Source organism: Amblyomma mixtum, chromosome 3, assembly GCF_055824585.1.
Source record: "Amblyomma mixtum isolate Tamu chromosome 3, ASM5582458v1, whole genome shotgun sequence".
NCBI lineage: Eukaryota > Metazoa > Arthropoda > Arachnida > Ixodida > Ixodidae > Amblyomma > Amblyomma mixtum.
This window is the reverse complement of record NC_143014.1, coordinates 169601880-169625637: the sequence shown is the minus strand read 5'-3', so window position 1 is coordinate 169625637 and position 23758 is coordinate 169601880. Positions and strand designations below refer to the sequence as shown.

At 46.6% G+C, this 23758-nt stretch overlaps 1 protein-coding gene across 3 annotated transcripts; it reads left to right on the top strand.

The window, feature by feature from the left end:
* Positions 1 to 1985: 1985 nt before the first annotated feature.
* Positions 1986 to 23410, top strand: LOC149352672 (uncharacterized). Of its 3 annotated transcripts, XM_089581886.1 has the most exons (4): positions 1986 to 2163; positions 2759 to 2803; positions 11375 to 12109; positions 12288 to 23410. In XM_089581886.1, the coding sequence occupies exons 1-4, from the start codon at positions 2100 to 2102 to the stop codon at positions 12518 to 12520; spliced, it is 1077 nt and encodes a 358-aa protein (XP_089438012.1). In that variant the 5' UTR covers positions 1986 to 2099; the 3' UTR covers positions 12521 to 23410. The 3 variants fall into 3 exon arrangements, with proteins under 3 accessions (XP_089438012.1, XP_089438010.1, XP_089438011.1); XM_089581884.1 differs by having other exon boundaries at positions 11375 to 23410; XM_089581885.1 differs by lacking the exon at positions 2759 to 2803 and having other exon boundaries at positions 11375 to 23410.
* Positions 23411 to 23758: the final 348 nt, after the last annotated feature.

Sequence of the window (23758 nt, the reverse complement as noted above, 5' to 3'; positions counted from 1 at the left end):
ACCCCACTCACACAGAGGAGGCAGCTATTGCATTAGCTGTAGCATCTAACCCCAACACCGTTGTGCTCACCGATTCCCAGAACGCCTGTTGCAACTTCAATTACGGATTAATTCATAAGTCAGGGTTGTCATTGCTGACTAAGCATCCACCCAACCAAGCCTCAGTCATCTGGTTTCCCGGTCACCTGGAACTACCAGGAGGAAACGAAGCCGCTCACAGGCATGCCAGAGCTCTTCTATACTGGGCGTCTCCCCCTGATGACCATGAAGGGTGCCATGACCTGATAGGTTTAGCAGTGTATGCTGACAATCTCGCGCCATACAGAACAGCCAGAAAGGAGTACCCAACACCACACAAATCCCTCAATAAGTTAGAAGAGAACACCCTTAGGCGACTACAAACCAACACATACCCAACACCAGCTAAATTACACCAGTGGTACCCTACACTATACCCTCCGCAGTGCCCACACTGTGGAAACGTAGCTAACCTCTACCATATGGTGTGGGCATGCCAATTTAATCCCTTAGTTGACCCCATTCTCAACCCCTCGGAGGAGCAGTGGGAGGCTATTCTGCTCAGCGATGATCCTGATCGTCAGCACTGGCTGGTGGGGAGGGCCTGCGCAGCAGCAGCAGCCAATGGACTACCGGACTAGGCAGCCCACCCACATGTTCTGAGAATACTGTACAAATAAAGATGTTTTTAATCAATCAATCAATCTCTGGCACTTTCTGTGGTGCCACAGAGCAAGTGTTTCACTTCTCAGTGAAAGAGGACCATGGTAAATTTCAAATTCATGGCTGGAACTGGAAACCTGGTGCAACTACAATTCAAGCAATTTACAGTTCAAGATCTCCAGTAGTTTTTCTCCTTACTGTGCTCATTGCTAGGGACGGTGGCACTGCACATTTAGGGACAGTAACAATGGGAAAATGCTAATTGCTTGTAATGCAGACATGGCATGCATTTAATGTTGCTGATGTGAACCGCTAATTATAGCAGTTCACAGCAGCATTTGCTTTACAGTCTAGGGAGTGAAAGCTGGTTTGAACAAATATTTTGAAAACTGTGGCGAAGGAACAGCATCGGTTTCAAAGATACTGAGCGGGAGATGCGGAGGAAGCACCATTCACCTACAAGAATAAAGAGAATGTGTACGAGAACTTAAAAGTTCACAGACGAGTGAGAGAACAAAAAGGTACAGGAGCAATGGGCTAACACAGGGTGTCCATTGCCTTTTTTTATATTTGCATCTGACCGCGGCGACACTGCAATATAGTCGTTGATTGTAACTCAGTGACTAAAAGCAGACCCAGCGCGTTGAAAGAATATACCTGTGTTAATGGAACACACAAGAATTAATATTGCGATAGAATGATGCCAGCAGGAACATGCGTCGGAACTCAATTTTAGAGGTGGTGACTTCACAGTGACCACTGCAGTCAACCACATGCACAACTAAAGAACTGTCGCCAAGTTTCCCTGTCTCGCTTATTGTCGCTGATCTGTTTCGGGCTACGACGGATTCTCTCTAGCTTCCACTGCAACCACTGACTCGATCACAAATGGTGATCACGCATACACCAGCAAGATAAGTATTTGCGCTTATCACTTGAATGGCAACTCCTGCACTTGAACCAGTCGGAATACGGAGAATCACATAAATGCTAAAAACAATAATGCGGAAAGCTATATATATCGTACTCCTTGTAAAGCCTTCAAGCGTTACGTGGATGCGTGCATTGTGTAGGCGAGTGTAGAATCTCCGCATACGCACATCGCAAACACTTCTAGATATATGCGCACTGCTCCCGTTTACCACTAGCTTAATTTCAACAGGATTTGCTTATTCCGCACACATTCCGGTTTATCGCGCGCAAACTACGAAAGAGAGACACGCAAACACTTCGCGCGCAGCCATGACCATGTTTTCTGTGACTATCCGATGCACCGCTGGTGGCGTTAGCGGCGCTGCTGTCGGAAGTTGCGGGTGGCGGAAAGCAGTTTATCGGACACTTTGCGGAGCGTCTTTTTTTTAACCAACGATAGCAGGGAATGTCACAAGCCTTAGCAAATACAGTATGCAGTTGATGAAATGGCCTCGACGCCTGAGCAAGTTGTCTGCACACCGACTTTTGTATTCCCAGCCGCTTTCCCAGGTGAGCGAGCGGTGCGCCGGAGAGGCACGCGCGAAACCGCTTTTGGGGGCTCCCCCCCCGTCCATGGCTCCTTTGTCTGCCCGAATCGTTGCTGACCCCCCCTCCATTGGAGCCGCGCCGTTCATGCCGTTGCCTGCTGCTGCCGGCGAAATTGTTAAGTGAAATGAAGCGCGCGAATAGAGAAATGTTGGCATACTCAGCGGACATTGCCTTTATGCGTGAATAAGTGGTGCGTCATAATTGCTGAAGCTAGTGCTGGCATAGCGTGGGCCACCGGCCCAGCTTCGGCGCGCTCGCACATCTAGTGTGACTTCTTTGTGATCCGATGTGCTGGAAGCAAGGCGAGATAACCTAAACAACGCGCATTACTGCTTTGCGAATGCTGCTGAATGGAACTGTGAGCAGTGAAGTCAATTAGCTGTTGGGGTCTTTTGTTGTGGGCTTTCTTTGTAACTTCACAAGTTTGGTTGGTCGTGCGAATACTGCATCGTAGAGCATATCGCTCTGAAAGCCACTTGAAGAACGGCTGTCGCCAACATCCCGCATAATTGCGCTTCGTGAATCATGATGGAGATGCGGGGCGCTTCTATTGCAGAAACATACGGCAAATTGCTGATTGCCGAAGCGAGCAGCTGTTACGGTGAGTGCGATCAAACAATTGTTCTACTAATGTTTAAGTTGATGGAGCGGAAGGAGATAACAGTGCAAAAAACTATGTTCTTTCGCCCTGTTGGCTGCTGGAGGTGCATTGTAGCTGCGAGAAAGTTGAGCTCGTGTCTGTTTTTTGCGGGCAAGCTGTCTCATATTTCCAGTGATCTGCAATCAAACGTGACAAAGTGATTAAGCTATGAAATTTAACTGAAAGAGTTGTTGAAAGCGTGTGTGATGTAGAGTTTCTGGAAATTGCAGTATTGTTCCAGTCTGTTGGTGATTGGGAGGTTTCGTCTTGAAATTTTACAGACCCCCTGGCAAAATTTGATTTTCTGTGGAAGTAGTATTCATGATGTTGCTTCTGAGATGAAAATATCAACAGCTATCATTTCTTTTTTTCTCTGCTCGGCATGATTATGTACCCACCAAAGTCTCGTGGTGAGCTCTTCGGTATTTAAGATTGTAGTTGTTTTTCCAAACTGCATGTCTTTGTTACTTTTTGGGGCGTTTTGTTGTGTTTGTTATATGTGAGCAGTTTGCTTTTATAAAGGGCATTTGTTGAATGCGAAATAGCAGGTACTGTGCATGGCCCGTGAAATTGTAACATCTAGCTGCTGGTTTTTGTGTAGGCATTTACTGTTAAGATAATTACTGTTTTGCCAGAAAGTGTTCTGTCTAGGTCTGACACCTGTAACTATTACATTAAGAAATTCACAGGCAGGCACAAAGAAGGCAAAACTTGAAGTGGTTCTTTCCATAGGCCCTTTCAAGGAATGTGTCAGTGGTTGCTGCCATTTCAGAGTTCCACTTCAGTGCTGTACAAAGCCTCTGAGTGGGGTTACTGGAGTTGAAACACCCATTGTAGGTATATTAAATGTGTAGGGGAGCTAGCACATTGCAGTGATAACACAGCAGTATTCGGTATGAGTGGTATACCTTGTGCCATTATACTTGCTCCAGGCCGGTTAGCCATCGTGCTCAGTTTGCTCAAATAGTAGCAGGTGGGCCAGTGGTGTGTCCCAAATACTAATTAACTGTGCTGTCTGCTTGTGCACTCATCGAACCAGAGTTAATACAAATTTATATTTGTGCATTACATTTATCCCCTTTAGGTGCAGCATCTGCATTTGTGCTCATGAACTGAAGTGCGAAATATACAAGGCGTATAATGCCTGCAAATGTGGGCACTATAAAAAAAAATGCTGTAATGTGCAAAACCTTATGTAGGTTCATTTCAAGCCAAATTTGCGACATTAATTCAAAAAAATGTTTGTGAGATGGATGCCTCCGCATTTTATGGTAGCTCTGGTGAATGCACCTTTTTTTTTTTGCTTTCTTAGCATGAGTGCTTTAAAATGCTTAAAATGCTCATTCGTTTATGTGATGGCTTCATATGACCGGAATGAGTCAGAATAAGTATAATCCAGATGCTGAAACCAGCGTTCAGGCATGGAAGTGGAGACATGAGGTAACATTTTCCCCTCTGTGAAAATAAGGAACACCTGAAGAGGTTATACATTCTGGTGTGTCCATGCTGTATGGGTAATGTGTGAGGTGTAGCATAGGTCGCATCTTTGTATTTTATGCATGATTGCAGACACGTACAAAAAAACAAAAAAGGGCTTCGTGTCTTAATAATCCAGGTACAAAAGTAATGCCATACATTTAGCCTGCAAACCAATATAAACAGATATGTTTTTTGTCATGCCAGTTAAGATTTTTCGTTCACAGTTTTGGAGCTTTCTTTGTGATGAAGAATATGGTATGTATAGCCTGCTGCCAGCAGTGAGAAACCACCCTTATAAGCTGAATAAATGAATTAGCTGCCGATTTTCAAAAGTAAACATGGTGCCCAGCATTTGGCAGTATAACAATAAGGGAAACATAACATGTGTGGTTCTCTTCTTTAGTGTGCATCCCAGCTGTTTATAAAATCTGAATTTTTTATTGTACAATGTTGTTCTGATTTGCAGTTTGTTGGCAGTATCTTGAGGCAGTTATTAGCAGTCTGCCTTAGAGTTTATAGTTGGGGATCCAGGCTTGTGTAATAAAGTTTATTGTACTGTTGTGTTAACAGTGTTGTGTGCAGCTATTAGTACTTCCACTACTACTTAGCTGGTTGGATTCCTTTATACCTTCACTGTTCTTTCTAGTGGTAGACCGTATGCCAGGCCTTATAATATTATAATGTAATAGACTGACCATTGTGTTAATGTAATTATTTTACCAAAAGTGCATATTGACGCGGAATTATGTGATTGCTGCATTCACGTCTTGCTTATCCAGCCTGATTTTCTGCGTTATTGTGTTTCTGCCTGGTAAACAGGAACCAGTGTATTGTATTCATCCCTCTCCTTGGAGCTTTACTCCTATAGCTTATCTGCAAAACCTCAAGCAAAGCTCGTTAATCATTCAGGCTTTATTAGGAGTGTAAGGGAAAAGTCCACCTCTGTGGTCTCACTTCAAAGAAGAGCTGTGTGCACAGAGATGAGTCATAGATGTGTTCTTGCAAATTTCCCGAGATAGCACTGCGTTGTCAAGGGTAAATGATGGTGCTGGTTGAGGAGGTGGCTACTGATCAACACACTGGAAAAACTGCGGGTATTAATGCAGCACTTGGCTGCAGTGGTCGAATTTCGATGGAGGCGAAATCCTAGAGGCCCTTGTATTGTACAATGGTCTAAATTTCCGGAGCCCTTCACTACAGTGTCCCCGATAGCCTGAGTCGCTTTGGGGCATTCAACCCCCATAAACCAAACCAAACGTATTAATTCTGCAGCGCACAAGCATGCTTTCAGATGGGTGCACCAATGTGTCACTGTTAATCGTCTTGTAATAGTGTGGCAAAAGGGCTGGAATTTTGTGGAGAACCAATTTCCTGGAATTGGCTTTTTTTTTCTTTTGTTCGTAAGTAACTATGTGTGCATTCTAGCATTGTGTTGTCGTGAAGCAGCATTTAGAACCAGGGTTGTTCTAGACAACCAGTTATGAACTTGCAGGAGTGGGACAGCTGTGCTAATTACGCCATTTTGATGCCAGTGAGATTTGTAGCGCCATGGTGTGCCGAAAGAATTAAATTGGCCAAAATTGCTCCAGCCTGCGCCAAAGAGGCAAAGCCTAATTTTCTTCCCTGTATGTGACGGCTTTCTTGTTGTAGGCAGGGGTGTGGTCGAATACGAGATTTCGAATAGTTTGCAAATAGCGTGGGCTATTTGCAGTTTGATTCGCACTGCAATTCACTTATTTCAAGTATTTGTCCAAACTGAACGTTCAGAAATCCCGAAATTTCTTTTTCATTTGAACGTGTGGCCAGCTATGGCAGCGTTTCTAAACAGCAATCACTCTAGCTCCTCGCATTTTTCACATCAGCTCACGTGCTTATTCCTCACAGAATCAGCTGCCAGTTTACTACAAAAGCATGCATGCTATAATGCTAAGCCTTCCATGAAAACTATGGGTGTGCGAATATTGAAAATTTCGAATACAAATCGATTTGAACATCAAGCATTTCTCCATATGAAAAAAAAAAAAATGGGGTGTGTGAATATTGAAAGTTTTGATTACAAGCATGAAGGAAAAATGGCTTTGATTATTGAATTGAATATCGAATACCTGTTCAGTAAGAAAAAATATTTCAGAAAATGATAAATAGGCTAATGCTGTTCACTTTTTTTTTTTCATGTATAGTGTGTGGTCTTTGCAAGTGAAAAAAAAAATGGCCTACTCAGCATTATATAAAAAAAATGCGCGCAGAAATGAAGCATTTAGAGCCAGGATTGCCCCTGACAACCAGTTATAAAATGACACTTCTGGCAACTAAAATAACATGATGGTTAGTAAAACCTTATTAATTCGGAGTTGAAGAGACTAGAAAAAATGCCAAGATTATCCGAAGGTCTATTTATAAGATGCCCCTCCCCTCTCCTCTCCAAAAAAAAAAAATGGCAAAAAGGCGGTGAAGTTTCTGCATGCTGGAAGAACAATGTAGACTTGAGTGAGGGAAACGCACATTGCAGTGATGTGATAGCTGCGCCAATTGCGCCGATGTGCGCCAAAAGGCAAAACCTGCTACATCCTGCTACATTTTTGTTATTGTGCGCCAAAGCTGCGCCAAACGCGTATTTTCACTTTGATGTTACGCCTGATGTTGTCAGAGCAGTGCGAGGGGCAAGCAAAAGGTACAGAGAACGTTTGGCAGCTGAAGAAGAGCAGGCTGCCAAACGGCAGCGTGCCAATGTTCCCAAGATGACACCAAGTGATGCTGACAAAACCCTCAAGCTGGAAGTAGAAACAGCAAAGAAAATGCTGGTGAATGCAGAGCTGCTCATCAACAATGGCATAAAGATGAAGAATTTTGGTGATATTGAAAGTGGGCAGGCCTTGCTTGCTGAAGGGAAAACAAGGCTTTCAGCTGCTGTTGACAAAATGTCGCCTAAGGCAGCCAACTAGGCAGTATTTTGCAGTTAAAGACTGAGTGATGTTGCTCACAGAAAAAAGGCACAGAATAGGTCCACTGCTTTTTGATAGGCCAAGAAGCCGAAAAGTTGTGCTGTCGTGTACATAATTATTATTCAGTTCGAAACGTTGATAGTGTTATTTCATTGTTTTTCTGTAAGCTTGTGATCTGCATTCTAGTCATTTTTAAATAAAAGTTCCAGTGAATTCCTTGTTGTCCATTTATAACTGCTGTCCTATAGGGGCTTGGCGGCTATAACACAGGGCTGATCTATACTTGGTTGCATAAAAGATTACATGACACTGAAGTTCTAAAATTAGTTATTTGGGCCAACATATGATGTTTCACAATTGCCTCTAATTTAATTAAATTATTGCCAGAACCACGATCTGATTATGAGGCACGCCATAGTGGGGGACTCCAGAATTGGACCACCTGGGGTTCTTTAATATGCACCTAAATCTTAGTACACGGGTGTTTTTGCATTTTGCTCGCATCGAAATGCCCCTAACATCCTATTGAACAGCACCTTTTTGTTCCGAAAGGTTTCCTGCTTATTTTAATATTTTACTTCTCGCAAAGTCAATTTTTTCACTTGCAATGAGCCTTGAGCTGCTCCAAAAGCTTGTTTCCCTGCTCCAAAATTCCCTTTTGGCTGCTCCAAAAAGCTGCTCCAAAATGGCTTCAGCCAATCACATCACTGACATTGGCATTGGAAGGGAGAAAATGCTTCTGAAACGGGGGGGGTGCAGCGATGCGCTAGTTAGCGCACCAAAAGTGGTGCGGAGTTGAGTTCTGACAACTGGTGAGCGCAGGCTGGCGAGCGGCGAAGCTCAGAAACTGAAACTATGCAGCTAGACTATTTTTCGACCTAGCGGCAGGAGCCATCCTACTATTGTCACATCTGCTGTTAAGCCCACTGAAGAGGTGCACGAGTAACAATTCACCATGCAATAGGCAGGATTTTTATACGATCGCTTTCTCTGTCGTGACACCTTGACGAGTCAAAGTAATGATGGGGCGGTGACGTACATAGCACTTTATGGAAAGAAAAAAAAAAAAAGCAGCGAGCTTTCTCATGACTGTTCGAAGTGAGTGATCAGCCATCATGTTCTCATCAGGTTCATATACGGGAAAACCCACATGGGGGAATATGGCATGTGGTCAAGTTTAGCAGCGTCCAGATGTGATCAGTCCACACGATGAATGACTGAAAAGAAAGCAAACAGGACCCTTATACTGTTTTCCTGGCAGTGAAACCCAATCGATGGACAATTTGCCGAGCTATTGAAGTTGGCGTATTATCTGTCACTGGCGAATAATTTGGGAATTTTCGAATATCTGAATCTAAAATGCGAATATGAACCGAATATCAAACACATTCAGTTCGTGTTCTGAATTTTGACTGTATGCACACCGCTAATTAAAACAAATGCGTGGCGGTCACCAAGACCCATGCTGCTGGGATGGCCACTGCGTGCCTGCAGGTTGCATCACAAGATGCGGCACCACGCACAGCACACCATCGTGAAACGACACAGGCTGTGAAAGGCGATGGGCACTCAAGCACCAGTGCTTTATCACTTACAATCACTGCCGTGTATATGAAATTACGTGCGCATGGAAACTGGCGGGTTTTGGAAGAAAGCAGAACGGGCAAAGCTGCGGCGCATGGGTGCTCCTGCGGCAGTTTCTGACAGCATTTCGGCCCATCCTGTGACTTGCAGTGTGGCGAAACTGATATGCAAAGGACTAAGTAGTTTTCATCTTGTCAAGATCAGAGCGTTGTAGACAGTATATGTGGGGACAGTGAGGACGAAGGCGTCCCCACAAGCTCTACAGCAATCTTGAAGGTACGTCGTTTCTGATCAGTAAAAAATAATATGAGAAATTTTAAGGGCAACTCTGATTCCCAAAGCAGCGAGCAAAAGAGAGAATCTGTATTTGTTAATCGATATCCGCACTACTTGTTATATATAGATGTCGTGTCCGGTCGCTGTGTTGAATGCAGCGAAAGACGCACACGGTACTTTAAGACTTCGTTTATTTAAAGCCGATGAGGGTGCGACCAGCGTCGACCGAGGCAGGAGCCGAACTGGCCGCCCGAAGAAAGGAGGGAGCGGAGAAGCGTCCACGGGAGGGAGTGGCTTCCCAAAACAGGAGGAGGATGCGGGGGCGCACCATGGGGGGGCATCTGGCGACAGCGTGCGACGAGGGGCAAGTGGTCGTTAGGAGGAGGATGCGGGGGCGCACACACACAAAAGCAATAAGGGGACACAACAACGTGGTTTCTGGGGTTTAACATTCCAAAGTGGAGGGCTCCTAATAATTTCAACCGGTTTGGTTTGGTTTATGGGGTTTAACATCCCAAAGTGACTAAGGCTATGAGAGACGCCGTAGTGGAGGGCTCCGGAAATTTCGACCACCTGGGGTTGTTTAACGTGCACTGACATCGCACAGTACACGGGCCTCTAGAATTTCTCCTCCAAAGAAATTCGACCGCCGCGGTCGGGATCGAACCCGCGACTTTCGGGTCAGCAGCCGAGCACCATAACCACTGAGCCACCACGGCGGCTTCTCGGCCTTTTGGCTGAGATCAAAGTGTAGTAATTTCAACCGCTTGGGGTTCTTTAATGTGCACTTACATCGCACACTACACGGGCCTCTAGCATTTCGCCTCGATCGGGGTTGAACCCATGTCTTTTGGGTCAGCAGCTAAGCACCGTAACCACTGAGCCACCACGGTGGCCGGTGCTACATCTACAGCTGTCACCAGGAGAATGTAAAAGATCGTCCTGCTCGCGTTGTAGCCCAAGGGATCGCTCTGTTTTTGAAGGTGAACTGTTGTGTTTTGACACAAGTGTGGTGCGCATCTGGCGCCTTGTCACTCTAGTACAGAGTGGCACACTAGCGCAGAAATTGGCTTGTGGCATGGTACACGGTGCGATCTGCAGACAGTGCCGATCTCTGGCCCACGGCAAGTTTGTCAAATTTTTACTGCCCAGATTTCGATAGATCTGAATATCGCCATGAAAACCATTCGAGATAAGCGGCGACAAACACAGCACCTGTTGGTGAAGGTTATTGTGTGGCGGGAAGAACTCGACTTCACTGATGATTTTGAGACATGCGGGCACGTTAAGTAAAGTAAGGTTTACGTACAGTAGAATCTCGATGATTTGAATCTCACTGGGTCGCATGAAAATTCATATTATCCAAAACTAACAAAATTTGTATGCAGAAGCATGAGAAATGCATCCACACACATCTGTTTGTGGCTGACAGGATTTATTTGGCTGCGTGGCCACAACTTCCTACTCATGGTGCGGGCTGCGCGTCATACCTACTGCTCCCTGTGTACAGTGCGACTACCGGTCACAGCGTTGGCAACGTATAAGGAGTGCTTAGTCTCCGAGGATGCACTCGCAGCTTGTGTATTCATATTATTCGTAGTGTCACGGGAATAGGTGCAAAACATCTCAAGTTCTGCACATTGTACACAGTGCACTCCGGCTGAGGAATTTTATGAATTTGCATCAAACGTATTCGTATCATCGAGATTCTACTGTATTTGCTTGAAGTTGCTCTAAAATGTTTGCTTCAGAATGATTATACCTCTGCTCCCAGCTTCTCCAAAACCTACTTTGGCTGTCCCACCCTTGAAATTGTTTTGATATGAAGCAAATAAAAGGCAGCACCTTTTAATGATGACAGATGATGTTAGCTTGATAATACAATTGACAGGTTATTGGAGATGGAAATAATAATAAATGCAATGATACACACTCACACAAACATCATATATATTGAAATGTAACTATGGTTAGTGAGCAGGCAAAGGCAAGTCTTGTGTGTGAGGAAAGTCTAAAGAGCCTTCATTACAAGTAATGCCAAGGCCCCTAGGACCAAGAGCATTAGCCAGACTTATGAACATGACATATGGATTGCCATATTGCCTGCATAATTTTTAGTTTTCATTTATTTCTGGAAAATGCATAGTATCCTGTGCACAGGTGGTAGGCTGCGTTGTTATCCCGGTTGTGAGGTATCCCTACCGGGCGAAAGAGGGGCTCTTCTGCCACTGGGGGTTGGTGCGCTGTGCAGGATTTGACCCACGGCAACACCTGGCCAACTTCCACGCTACTGCTCCTGCAGCAGCGACAGCCAGCAGCGTGCCCCAGCCAGTGGTGCAGAGCACTGAGGAGGCCTCTCACCAGGGCCTCAAGGCTGTCAAAACACAGCCGCGCAGCTCCCTGACAACGCTCAAGATTCCGCAGGTGCCAGCAAGCGACTTTGGCCGCAGCTTGGGCTCAGCCCCTGTTGCCTTTCCAGGCATTGAGCCGCACAAGGCAGCAGCGGCGCCCGCCCAGAAAGTGGAAGCGCCTGTGGCTTCCGAGAGCCCCAAAGGGGACAAGCTGTGGCCCTGCCCATCGTGCAAGGTGCCTTTCAAGGCAGCCTCAGAGCTGCAGCAGCACTTGGGCCAGCACACGCGCTCAGAGCGAGCTGTTGGGGCAGTGCCCTGCGAGGTGTGCGGAAAGTTATTCGCCTCGGCTGAAAGGGTTCGAGCTCACGTGCGGGCAGCGCACGGCGAGAAGGCCTGCGCTTGTGACATCTGCGGCAGCGGCTTCAGCTACCGGTGCAAGTTGCTGGACCACATGCGGACGCATACGGGTGACAAGCCGTTCCGGTGCGAGGTGTGCGGGAAGAGCTTCTCGCAGAAGAACCACCTGACGCGCCATGCCATGATCCACACGGGCGAGCGGCCGTTCCCATGCGACTTCTGTGGGCGGGGCTTCTACCGCAAGGACAAGCTGGCCCGGCACCGGCGTGTGCACACAGGTGAGCGCCCCCACGTTTGCCTAGTGTGCGGCAAGAGCTACGGCCGCCGGGAGAAGCTGGCGCGCCATCTGCGGGCCCATGCGGGTGAGCGGCCCTTCGGCTGCTCCCAGTGCGGCCGCCGGTTCCTCGAGCCCCGGGACTTGAGCCGGCACAAATGCGCCGCCCCCCCTTGTTCCAGTGGGCAGCAGCAGCAGCAGCAGCAGCAGCAGCAGCCAGCCGAGAGCCTCCTGCTCCTCGCCGGGGGTGGCCCCCTCGCGGGGCTCTACCAGCGGCTCCAGCAGCAAGGCCCCAGCACCACCACCGCCAATGCCCCCCCCGCTGGGCAGCCCCAACCAGACAACCCCTTTCGGCCCCGGCAGCTTCAAGCCTGACTGGCAGCCTCCTGCCAGTCTGGCCAGCCCCCGCCACTGACTGCCCTAGTGCCGTCCACACTGTTGCAGACTGCTGCAGCTTGGATATTATTTTCCCGTACTAGCCGGACTTGTGCGTCTTGGTGGTGCGCATGGGGCTGCCACCCTCCTGCACCCCTCTGGGCAGGGGAGAGTCGATGGCTGGTCCTCATCGGTAGCTGGCGTCTCAGAGCCATTGCAGTTCTGTACGTGTTTGCTCAAGTTTTGTTTCATTAAAAGGTGAGCACGTCCAAGCGAGCACAAGATGAACAGTTTGTGCTGCAAGGTTATATAACGACATGATGCAAGTACATGTGTGGAAATGCATGCAGAATCGAATGTCCGCGTTTTTATTTTCCCGTCTTTTATTCTTTTAGCTTTGTAGCAGTGTCATGCTCCTGTAAAAATACTGAGTGGCTTTATGACCTCTTCTAAATTGTAAATTGTTTGGTCTAATGTTTCGAAGCAGCAAATGGGCAATGGAGAACACCTTAGTGGGGGGCTCTGGATTAATATAGACCACCCCGGCCACGGCCGCCATGTTTTGATTGATGCGAAAGGCGTCGGTGTGCTTTGCGATGTCGACGCACGTTAAAATGTACCAGGCGGTCTAAATTAATCCGGTGCCCTGCATTATGGCATCCCCCATAGCCCACATGTCGCTTCGGGACGTTAAACCCCACACTTTACAATTGCCATGTCATTTTCTGTGTAGTCCTCATAATGCTCAATTTTTTATATGCATATGCATCTCCTAGTATTCTGTACTTTGTCAGAGAGAGAGAGAGTTGCCATGCTAGGTGACTGTGTGGATGAATCATTGAAGGCAAACATACTCATATGTAGAAGATGCACCAATTTTTATTTCCTGCCTTTCCCATTCTGCACTTGGTGTGCCTGTGCGAGAGTATGTGTAAAGTCTTGGAAGAGTTCACCATGTAGGAGTGTAGTCATTGCCTTTGTAAGGAGCATTGTCATCTACTTAATTCATTTAGTGCATTTTTTCTGTATAGGTTTTGTTTAATTTTACATTTCTTAATGCTGCTTGCTGGCATCAGAAATTGCATCAGAAGTCTGGAACATTTGCCACGGATTCCAGCCTGATGTCTTGCCTATGGAGCAAAGCCAAGAGGATAGCCAGGAGCTGGTGGCCGGTCACGTGCACGTGCCGTCCTGTGTTGTCTGGAGACATCAGAGAGAACCGTTTTTTTTTTTTGTCTCTTGCTGTATGTTTGGGGCACAGTGTAAGAATATATTTAAATGCTGACGGTGACCACCCGCTGTAGTGGAGAACATGCACAGATAATGTTCGTGCTATAGTTCACGCATTGACCATAGTCGGATCATGGGCTAACTGGTTGCGGAGCGGCAGACGCAGCTAAGTGCTGCCGCGGTGGCTCAGTGGTTATGGCGCTCATCTGCTGACCCATAAGACGTGGGTTCGATCCCGGCTGCGGCGGTCGAATTTCGATGGAGGCAAAATTCTAGAGGCCCGTGTACTGTGCGATGTCAGTGCACGTTAAAGAACCCCAGGTGGTCGAAATTAGCGGAGCCCTTCACTACGGCATCCCTCATAGCATGAGTCGCTTTGGGACGGTAAACCCCATAAACCATAGATGCAGATAAGTGCCATGCCTGATTTTTGGAGGCGTTTCAAGCTGTGTTTGTTTCATGCTGTCAGAGTACACGTTCGGTTCTCTGCTTCTATGCACAAATGAAGTTTTCTAGAACTAGCCTTTTGTGTCATGGTTTGGTACTAGCTGCAGTGATCGTTGCGCAAGCTCACATGGTGGTGCAGGCCAACCTTGTGGACGGTTGTCGCGGCCTATGTGCCTGGTGGCTGTGTTGTGTTCGTTATTGCAGCAGCACACCTCAAAGTCCAGCGTGGTCCAGATGCCAACTCAAAGCGATTATGTGTAGGAAGTACTTAGCCCAACTGCAATCGGGCTACCAGACTCGCCTAGGTGGAGTACTTCTTTTAACGTGATAGCGTTAAGGGCCCCGTGTCGGAAGAAAAACTGGTTTCATCGGAGGTGGCGTTGGCCGTGAGCGAAAAATCACAGAAGCATTAATAAATAAAATTCTTTCAGGTTGTAGCTTGGACTAGTCTGCAAGGTTTTAACTGATCTAGTGTATTGACTGCCAGGACGTGCATGCTTTTGTCGGTGCCTCTTCAAGTTTCTAAGCATTATGGAGGGGGAGGCAATGCAAGCACACAGCCGAACAAACTTGACACACTGCTGCTTCAACCAGTTGCTTTCACACACTCGCGCCCTTGCGCCATGATGTAAAACACGCGGGAGTGCCCCGGCCATGTCTTAATTTCTACTTCCACTGCTCATCTGCATCCTTGCGGCCGAAGGCTAGCACTCCACAGTCGCGTGTGATGCCTCACAACCCACATATCTCTTACTCCTGGGTTAAGATTAAAAAAAATAACAAATGACATGACGGTCACCACGTGTCAGCGTGATATTCAGCGACAGCTGTTAATGCAATATGTTGTGGTTGAGAATATGAGCGCGACCTCTTATCTGCGTAGTTCTATGGCGCTCTTTTCAGTATCCCACACACAGTCGTTTACGTACCAGCGTATACAGCTCGTTCGGTCGAAAAGCCATTGGCATGGTAGTTGTAGTTGCCGGCACCGCTCGTCGGAAAAAATCGTATCATGCCAACCGTTTGCCACAGAATGTTCCAGATGGTGTAATACCATTCAAACTTTCGAGCAGCATAAACTTACTAGTTAAGTTAGAGAGCTTGCGGCAGTAGTTCGAACCGGCGACCTATAATCGAGGCTGCGGGTGTCCACCAAGATGTGTGAGACAGTTACTGCAACTTCCTTTCCTCAAATTCAATTTTTGTTTCCTTCATTACGGCACCTCTTTCTCTCTCACTCTCTTCTTTCGCTCCCACCTACCTCCCTATCCTTACGGTGGGGTTCGGGTGTCTACCGAGATGTGAGAGAATTACTGAGCCATTTCCCCTCCTCAAAAATGCGTTGCGTTCAAAGCTGTTTCCAACGGGCAAGGCGTCGCGCTGAATGGGTGATGGCGTTCCGTGGACTCCCCGGCAGCGCTGCAACAGGCTGTCGCATTCCACTCCTTAAGGCGAAGCTTAAGTGTCTTCCAATTTTTTAAATCTCTGATGGAGCCTGCTCATCTAGAACTTTGGCACTGGCCAATCCCCAGAGCAGATAGGATACTGCAACCAAGTACCATGGTCTCTACCCTTTGTTTGTGTGCATGACTTCACTTTTTGAAGAACCATCTACGTAGACACACTAGATGCTAGATGCCACGGTATGGCAACAATTTTGGTCGGCGATCCCGTGGCCTCCAGCAATATGCAACCGTTGTACATTTTGGTGCCACAAATCATGGTGGTATGAAAGACGGAAGATGTGCTGGCAGCATTTATAACAAATACGCAGCTCCATATTTTGCTCGACTTTCAAATGAAGAAGTTCATGGCACAGCATTATTGAGGGCAACATAGTCGCTTCAGCAGGCCAGCTGTTCTCAGCTAACATACAGCAAGCCCCAGTTTACAGCCGCCTAAGTATATTAGCTCTTAACATGCTTGCTAGTCTTTCCTTGAGATAGTCAACCACTCAGCATAGTCGGTGTCTGTGTAAAAGATGAGCCTGGCGAGAGGAGCACCAGGGAAAGTTCCGCAAATCATTTTCACGTCACGCAGCTAAGAGTGCGCTGCACTAGCCACTAGTGTCGGAAATGCACTTTGTTTCCTTTCGGTCCCGGCGATCGCACATAGTGGCGAGACGTTTTTCTACTGAGCATGAGAGCACAGGTCCGCTTCCAGGCTTTGGGGGCAGTATGTGTGATGCAGGTGAAATGCGTAAACGCCCTTGAGAAGCAATGTTTTAAAGTATTCGTAGGCTCTGTGGCACAAATGGGGGAGCAAGCATGTTGAGGCGTTTATCTTTATTAGGCACTGTAGTTAACCATGCTGTCCACAGTCGTGCGAATGAACAAAAAAACCTTGCAATGAATGCATTTCAATAACGAGTTCTGAAAGACCACACGGCCGCATTCTTTCTGCTGTTCCGCCCACTGATCTCCACTAGGTGGCTGGATGCCGCATTCCTGCTTTCTGAGACGAGCGCGAGTGAAGCCACCGGAAGTTGGATGGCTTGTCCCGGAAGTGGGGTGTCTGATTTGTATTTCAGTGCGAAAAGTCGCGTCTTTCGGCCTTTCGTTCTCAATTTTGTTGCGTTGTTCTCGTGTAATGTCTGCTGTTGTACGAAAGGAACAAGTAAGCAGAGCGGGAGAAATGTGAGCATTGTGTGCGGAACCCTGTAATTTCAGAGAAACCAAAAAAAAAAAAACAGGCATGCAGGTCTCACCCTGCCGCGACAAAGGGGTACGTGCATTAAACACTATGTTCTTATCTGTTTCTTGTCTTTCAAGCGTAATGCAGAAGTAGTGGAATGATGGTGAGGCTAGATCATCTTAAAACCGAGTTTTTGTGCAGCAAAGAAAGGGCGAACGATGGCGCGGAAATCCTTACACTCGAAGAGCCAGTTGTTATACAGCTGCCGCAGTTTCAATTTCGAGTTGGTGGCGGACGATGACTCTTCTCATCGATGGCAGGTGACGTTTATCGCTTTAGGGTGTCATTTACCTCCCAGACTTGCTTTTAACCTAACTCCAAACAGAAACGACTGGTGAGAAAGACTAGTGCTGCAGTGCGCGTGAGAAGCGCTGTTAGAAGTCAACTGCACCAAGCATCATGAATAAAAGCCCGTTCAAGAATAACTTGCTACAGTACAAAACAGGACATGACACACTTCGTCGAAACAGCAGTACCATACCTTTTGGAGGCGCTAATGTGAACCAACCGAACACCGCTAGCACCTCACCAAATAGTAGCCTCGTCCTCGCTCCGGTTCAGTCTAAACATAATTCAGTAAACCCCGCCGCGGTGGCTCAGCGATTACGGCGCTCAAATGGTGACCCGAAAGACGCGGGTTCGATCCCGGCCGCGGCGGCTGAATTTCTTGAAGGCGAAATTCTAGAGGCCCGTGTGCTGTGCGATGTCAGTGCACGTTAAAGAACCCCAGGTGGTCGAAATTTCCGGAGCCCTTCACTACGGCGTCTCTCATAGCCTCAGTTGCTTTGGGACGTTAAACCCCAATAAACCAATAAACCAAACCATAATTCGGTAAAACGGTCACTGCAAAGTCTGCTGCCTGGGGAAGGTTTCCACCTATTCTTTCTTAAATTCATCCCCCACTGATAGCATAACTTGGGCTTGAGCACAGGAATGTGCATCACAGTAAAGAGCAGAGTTGGTGACGCTAGCACAATGGGATGACACAAAGCTGAGCAGACGAGGCTCCATACTTGCTGTCTGTAGCGACGTCCCGTCATCTGCTAGTGTCGTCCCATTGCGATGCAATGGACCCTTATTTTAGAGCGCAGCTCTTTGGCGTCCGTTCCTGGGTTTCGCGTCGTCGTCGGCCTCGTAACCAGCTCCGCCCCCCTTTCATCCCCCCAGCGCTAGCAGCGACCGACTGATACCGCTGGATGCCGCTGACGCCGCTAGAGAGTCAAGATAACGTGACTGCATAGAACACCGTCGCCGCCATGCAGGAAGAGGAGGAAAGGGTCCCCCCCCCTGTCGGCCTCGTAACCAGCTCCGCCCCCCTTTCATCCCCCCAGCGCTAGCAGCGACCGACTGATACCGCTGGATGCCGCTGACGCCGCTAGAGAGTCAAGATAACGTGACTGCATAGAACACCGTCGCCGCCATGCAGAAAGAGGAGGAAAGGGTCCCCCCCCCCTGTTCTTGTGTGGCGGATAGGGTGCTCTTCAGTTGCCGACGCGCCGGTTATTTCACGTAGGCCCCGGCACGTCGACGAATACGTGACCACCTTCCCACGGCTAGACCTGGTTCTTAGCGCTGCGGAAGCGAGGGTATCATATTGTTTGTGTCGGCATCGGCGGCGTTGTCCCTGAAACCAACTCCGCAGCTGGGGTTGACTCACTATCGAAAAGGTTAAACAGCTTATTTGCTGCGCTCAAATTTCGCATTAGGAAGTAACGTAATCGTCGGTAATTTTTTTTTGAACAGTCTTTTCCCAAAGACTTTGGTGGTCTCCTCATGCAGGTGACTGTGCAACAGGTGGGCATTGTCGTAAAAAAAGACCAGAATGGGGAAAAGACGAAATTCTATGTGGAGAACCAAAACTGAAACTGAAAAATCGTGCTGAGGTCTGATTCTGTGCACTGCCAAAGGCTGACTTCCTGGACAAGGCCGCTTACTTGCGGTGGCTTCACTTTCGGGTGCCTGATGCGCCATCCAGGCCCCTAGTGGAGATCAGTGGTTCCGCCCATTCTTGCAGTTCCAGCAAGTAGAACACGAAGTAGCGCAGAATGACCGTTGACAGCAGTTTCAATCCTTCTGTGCCTTGCGGCACTTAAACAAGCACACGTACGCACTGCGGCACCGATCAAGCCTGCACCGCCTGCTATACGGCTGTCACTGTTTGGTGGCTTAACAAGTCTACATAGCGTGCCGTCATCTGTCCACATTCAAAAGAAGCACGGACAGTAAGCAAGATCTGGTCGCACCGTCGGGCGGAGTGTCAACACCTAAATATGTTCTTGCACTGTGGTTTCGGGGTTAAAATCATTTCAGGCTGTGTGTCGTTCAAGGGCTCATTATTGCTAGTAGCAGTGCAGCTGTTTGCAGCTGTGCTTGCTAAATTTGCGTGATGGCCCTTCTGTGTGAACAAGCAGCTTTTTACAGCTTCAGTGAGGGCATTCTCACAGAACTGAGTTTGACTATTCTAGAAAATGTTTTGTGGCATCATCACTGAGTCATGTAGAATGCTGCTGCTCATTAACTCTGTACCTTGCACTTTCATGGACAACTTGTTCGATTCTGTCATCTGTTTTGCGCATATTTCTGTAAACAAGCTAAGTTTCAAAAGTGTGATCAACCTTGTGCCACCATCCTTGGGGCAGCATCCATGTGCACTGAAGGTCCTGTTCAGTTGGCCTGCCTCTCTGAACTAATTTTCGCAGTGTTGCACTATGCTGTGTGTTTCTTGAACAGTGCAACACATGGCACCTTTATTTTGAATGAATGCTGGTATTGTTGGGCCTAATGCCTCTGATTTGGCTGCTCCGCTAGCACTGTTTAATAGTAGTGTTGCCCTTGCAAGAGCAAGTCTGGCACTTGTCTGCACGGAGCCTCGACCTCATTTCACTCAAGTGCCAGGAAGTAGCAAAGCATTAATGCAGTCCAATTTGCGCCTGCACGTTCTGCTGGACATTTGCATTTTTAAGGCATGGCTGTACGAGTAGGAAAATTTTCATTTTTGGTGAAATGCGCTAGCAGACCTTTTCAAAAAGAGGTCCATGGGCGCCACCATATTGGGCACTGGGCTGCCCTCGTAGCACAGGAAAGAGTTAAGGATTAAGCTCGCCCACGTTCCCCCCTAGCGCAGAAAACCATTTTTCCTTAGGGTCGTGAAAAGGTCTATAGAGTATGGAGGACATACTCTAGTTGCTGCTGCCATTGTAACCGCACGGTACCTTTTTCAACTTCACTTAGTTATAATTTTGAAAATAGCCAAAGGCAAAATCCTGATGCTGAGCAGTTTCCTTCATTGTCATACTACCTGATTGAGTCGGCCATTTCTTTTTGGCCTCGGAAAGGTGCAGAAAATTGTTCCGAGACCCATTCATTGCATGGAAGAAAATCTTGTTGTCTCTCATTAGCTTTTATGGTATGCATTTCACCACTAGTGGCATGCCATGTTCACTGGGGGCCATAACCTTACCAATTACTTGTAAACAGAAGAACCCACATCAAGACAGCATGCAAACACAGAACTGCAACTACCAGCTGTACTTTTTCTTTGCATGGGTGTAGGTTATACGCTGGCGGAATTGACAGGGAATTAAAGAAAATGATTAAGATCATTACTAAGTAAGGGGTAATGATTTTACGTCCTAATCCAGCATTGCTAAAGATACGAGGATTGTGCGGAAAGTAATTTTTTTATTAACTGACATATGTCATTCATATTCTACATGCTTATAGAGCAGCTATTTCTCAATGCAAAGGTACTATCTAGTGTAGTCTCCATCACAAGCGCATTTGGGCCAGTGTCACTGTGTACTCGCTGGTGATTAGTGCCAGTGGTCGTAGTTGATGTTCTCCCACTGCATGTCTTGTCTTCAAAACTGGTATTCCTTGTTTACAGGTCTTAATCCATCTAAGCACAGCACTTTTGTCAATGGTGTCATTTATGTAAATATTCAGTTGCCTTCTGTGGACGTCGGACAGCCTGCATCCTTCCTTAGTCAAAGACTCCATGACATTCCGTTGCTCTCCTTGGAATCCTTGAGCTACATGCAGTGAAAAAGGTCTGTTAATTACCTGAAAAAAAATCTATAGTTAACCTGCAGAAAAACAATTGGTTGTTATAGAAGATGTGAGACTCTACGGACGTTGAATTCGAACGCCGTATGTCGGGGTTTAAAGAAGTTATTCCAACTTTTGCTTTACTTCTGGCAGAACCGTAACATGTTAATTGAAGCAGATTTCTGCTTCAATTAGAGGGACACTTGAGGACAACTCCATCCAATTATTGTTTTCAGTGAAAATTGATTCTTTGACTCTTCTGGGTGTGTTGACATGGTCTGACAGCAATATGCATTTATGGCTGAGAAAATTGTATTTAAAATTTTTGCTGGCACTCATTTCAAATTATTGATGCCCACACCAAGAAGGACTGGTTGCTACCATTTTGAAGTATATGACTGTAGTCTAGCCTCTGGGATTCATGCTTAAAATTCGGTGTCAATGCAAGCAGTTTGCTTGCGAAATTCACCAGTGATGGCGACTCCTGTATTTAATTTTTTTGGTCTTTCCTAGCGTATAAAATCTCTGGTCTCGATGAGAATGGCCTGTGGGATTAGAACACAGTAACTTATCGATACAGGCCAACTTCTATTTGTCCTCAGTGGCCCTTAACGATACATGCCGAAATTCTGAAATCTTATTAGCAAGATAATTTTTGTGACACTGTTTCGAAATGTAGACTGCTGTCAGTGCTCAGCACTATTTTCAATTTCCTCCTTCTCTCTTGCTGACTTTTCTTCTACATCTGTTTCGTCAGATGGGAGGAGGAGGAGGAAAAACATTTTATTTAACCAATGGTAGATTGGTAACCCACATTTCAGGCATGGAAATAGGGTTTGTAGTGGCATTTGGTATGCTTAGCTTGTGTGGCACTTTTATGTATATGGACAAATTTATAACGATTAGCAACATCACAGGTTTGCAGCAAAATACTGGAAGCTAGCTGTGCATGACATGAAGGTAGAGGAGCATGATGTATAGGTAGTGGTGCTGCAACATGGAGAAGTTGGATTAACTGCTGTAGTGGGTACTGCAACTGCATCATGAAGAAATGAACGTGGAAGGTTGATGAGATGAAGAGAAAAATGAATACAGTAAAACAGACTTTACGATCACAGTTCATCCAAATTTCAGCATGTGTGAATTCGTAAAATTCTCTGGTTGGAATGCAGTGTGTACAGTATGCAGAATTTTGGGTGTTCCGAACACTTTCCTGCTCTATTACGGATGATACAAACGTACTGTGCGATGTCAGTGCACGTTAAAGAACCCCAGGTGGTCGAAATTTCCGGAGCCCTCCACTACGGCGTCTCTCATAGCCTTAGTCGCTTTGGGACGTTAAACCCCATAAACCAAACCAAACCAAACATGCAAGGCTATACTGCCTGTTGCTGACGTGATCGCCAGTCTAGCAGTGACTGGTGGTGCATGGCCTTCACATTGCCTTCGTCCACTCACTGCGGTGGCTTTGGTGTTCGGCTGCTGATCCTAATCGTTCGAATCTGACCACATTTCAATGGAGGCAAAATGCAAGAACAGTTGTGCACTGTGTGAAAGCGCAATTAAAAGACCCAAAGTGGTCTAGATTAGTCCAGAGCCCTCCACTATGGCGTCCCCCATAGTCAGTCATTTTAGGATGGTAAGCCCCACATAGCATACTCTACAATGCCATACCATTGCCGATGTCACAATAGTCAGTCGCACAGTATGCACTTTGAGCAGTGGTCGTGCAGCCGTAAATGAATCTCGTCAGCTGTTAGCAGATCTGCGTGAATGAGTTTCCCGTGTTTCTGCGTACGAGTTTTGTTAATTTTGGGTGACAGGAATATGTTTTGCAACCCTGAGGGATTTATATCATAGAGATTCTGCTGTACATATAAAGACAATTTACAGCCTAGGTCATACATGGGTGGATCCAACCCACTTTGGCTCAGGCCTGTGGTATAGCAGCATATTGCATGCCTCTACTGTGCAAATGTACCTTCTGGGTCTGCTAAATTGAGGTGGGTGGGGTATTACACAACTTAAAATTTGTTGAATGTGCAGCCAAATAAGCAAGACCTGTGCTCCTTGGTGTTCACTGTGCTGCTTGCACTTGAGGAAAAAGGTCTCATAGGCTTCGTGCTGACAGTGTCGAAGTGATTGTGCTTGTGCCTGCGGTTGGTACATTGTAAATTAGTTCAGCCAGTGCAGGCGAATTTGCAAGATCTTCTCTCTCCTTGGCATCCTCTGCTGGTCAGTCAGCCAAAGATGGACCATTACGAAGGTGCTTGCATTACTGCAGAGGAGAATTGTGCCAAACATTTTAAGTTACAGCTGGTTTTGATGTGTGATTTGCAAGGTTCTTTGTACCATGCCTCTAGCTACCTCTTAACCTACAACCTTGCAGAGGCTGCCTTGTTAGGTTGTTTTTAGTTTCTCATGAATTTTTTGATAAAGCATGCCCATCTTCATTTTTCATTGCAATAGGAATCATGTTATAGAAACAATAAACAGGATGATGAAAAAGGTATGTGTGTGTAATGGTCTTATTAAGTGCACTTGTAATCCTGAACTGCAACAAGTTCCGTAAACACAAACTAATTTCCTAATTTGTCTTCGTAAAAATTTCCTGTAGTGTTATGTTCAACTGGTTGCTAAACTATTTAAGGACACGGCAGTTGAGATCTCTTATGTATTCACAGTGGCTGTTGTGTGGATGTTCATGCACATGCATCTGATATTGAATGGTTCTATCCTAGTGTACTCTCATACTTTTCTATGAAAAGTCTACAGCATGTTGCAAAAGTAAATGCGCACTCTAGAATGCTTCTCCCAGCTAAACTGGCGCATTGTTTGAGCTCAAATTTCACACAGAAAT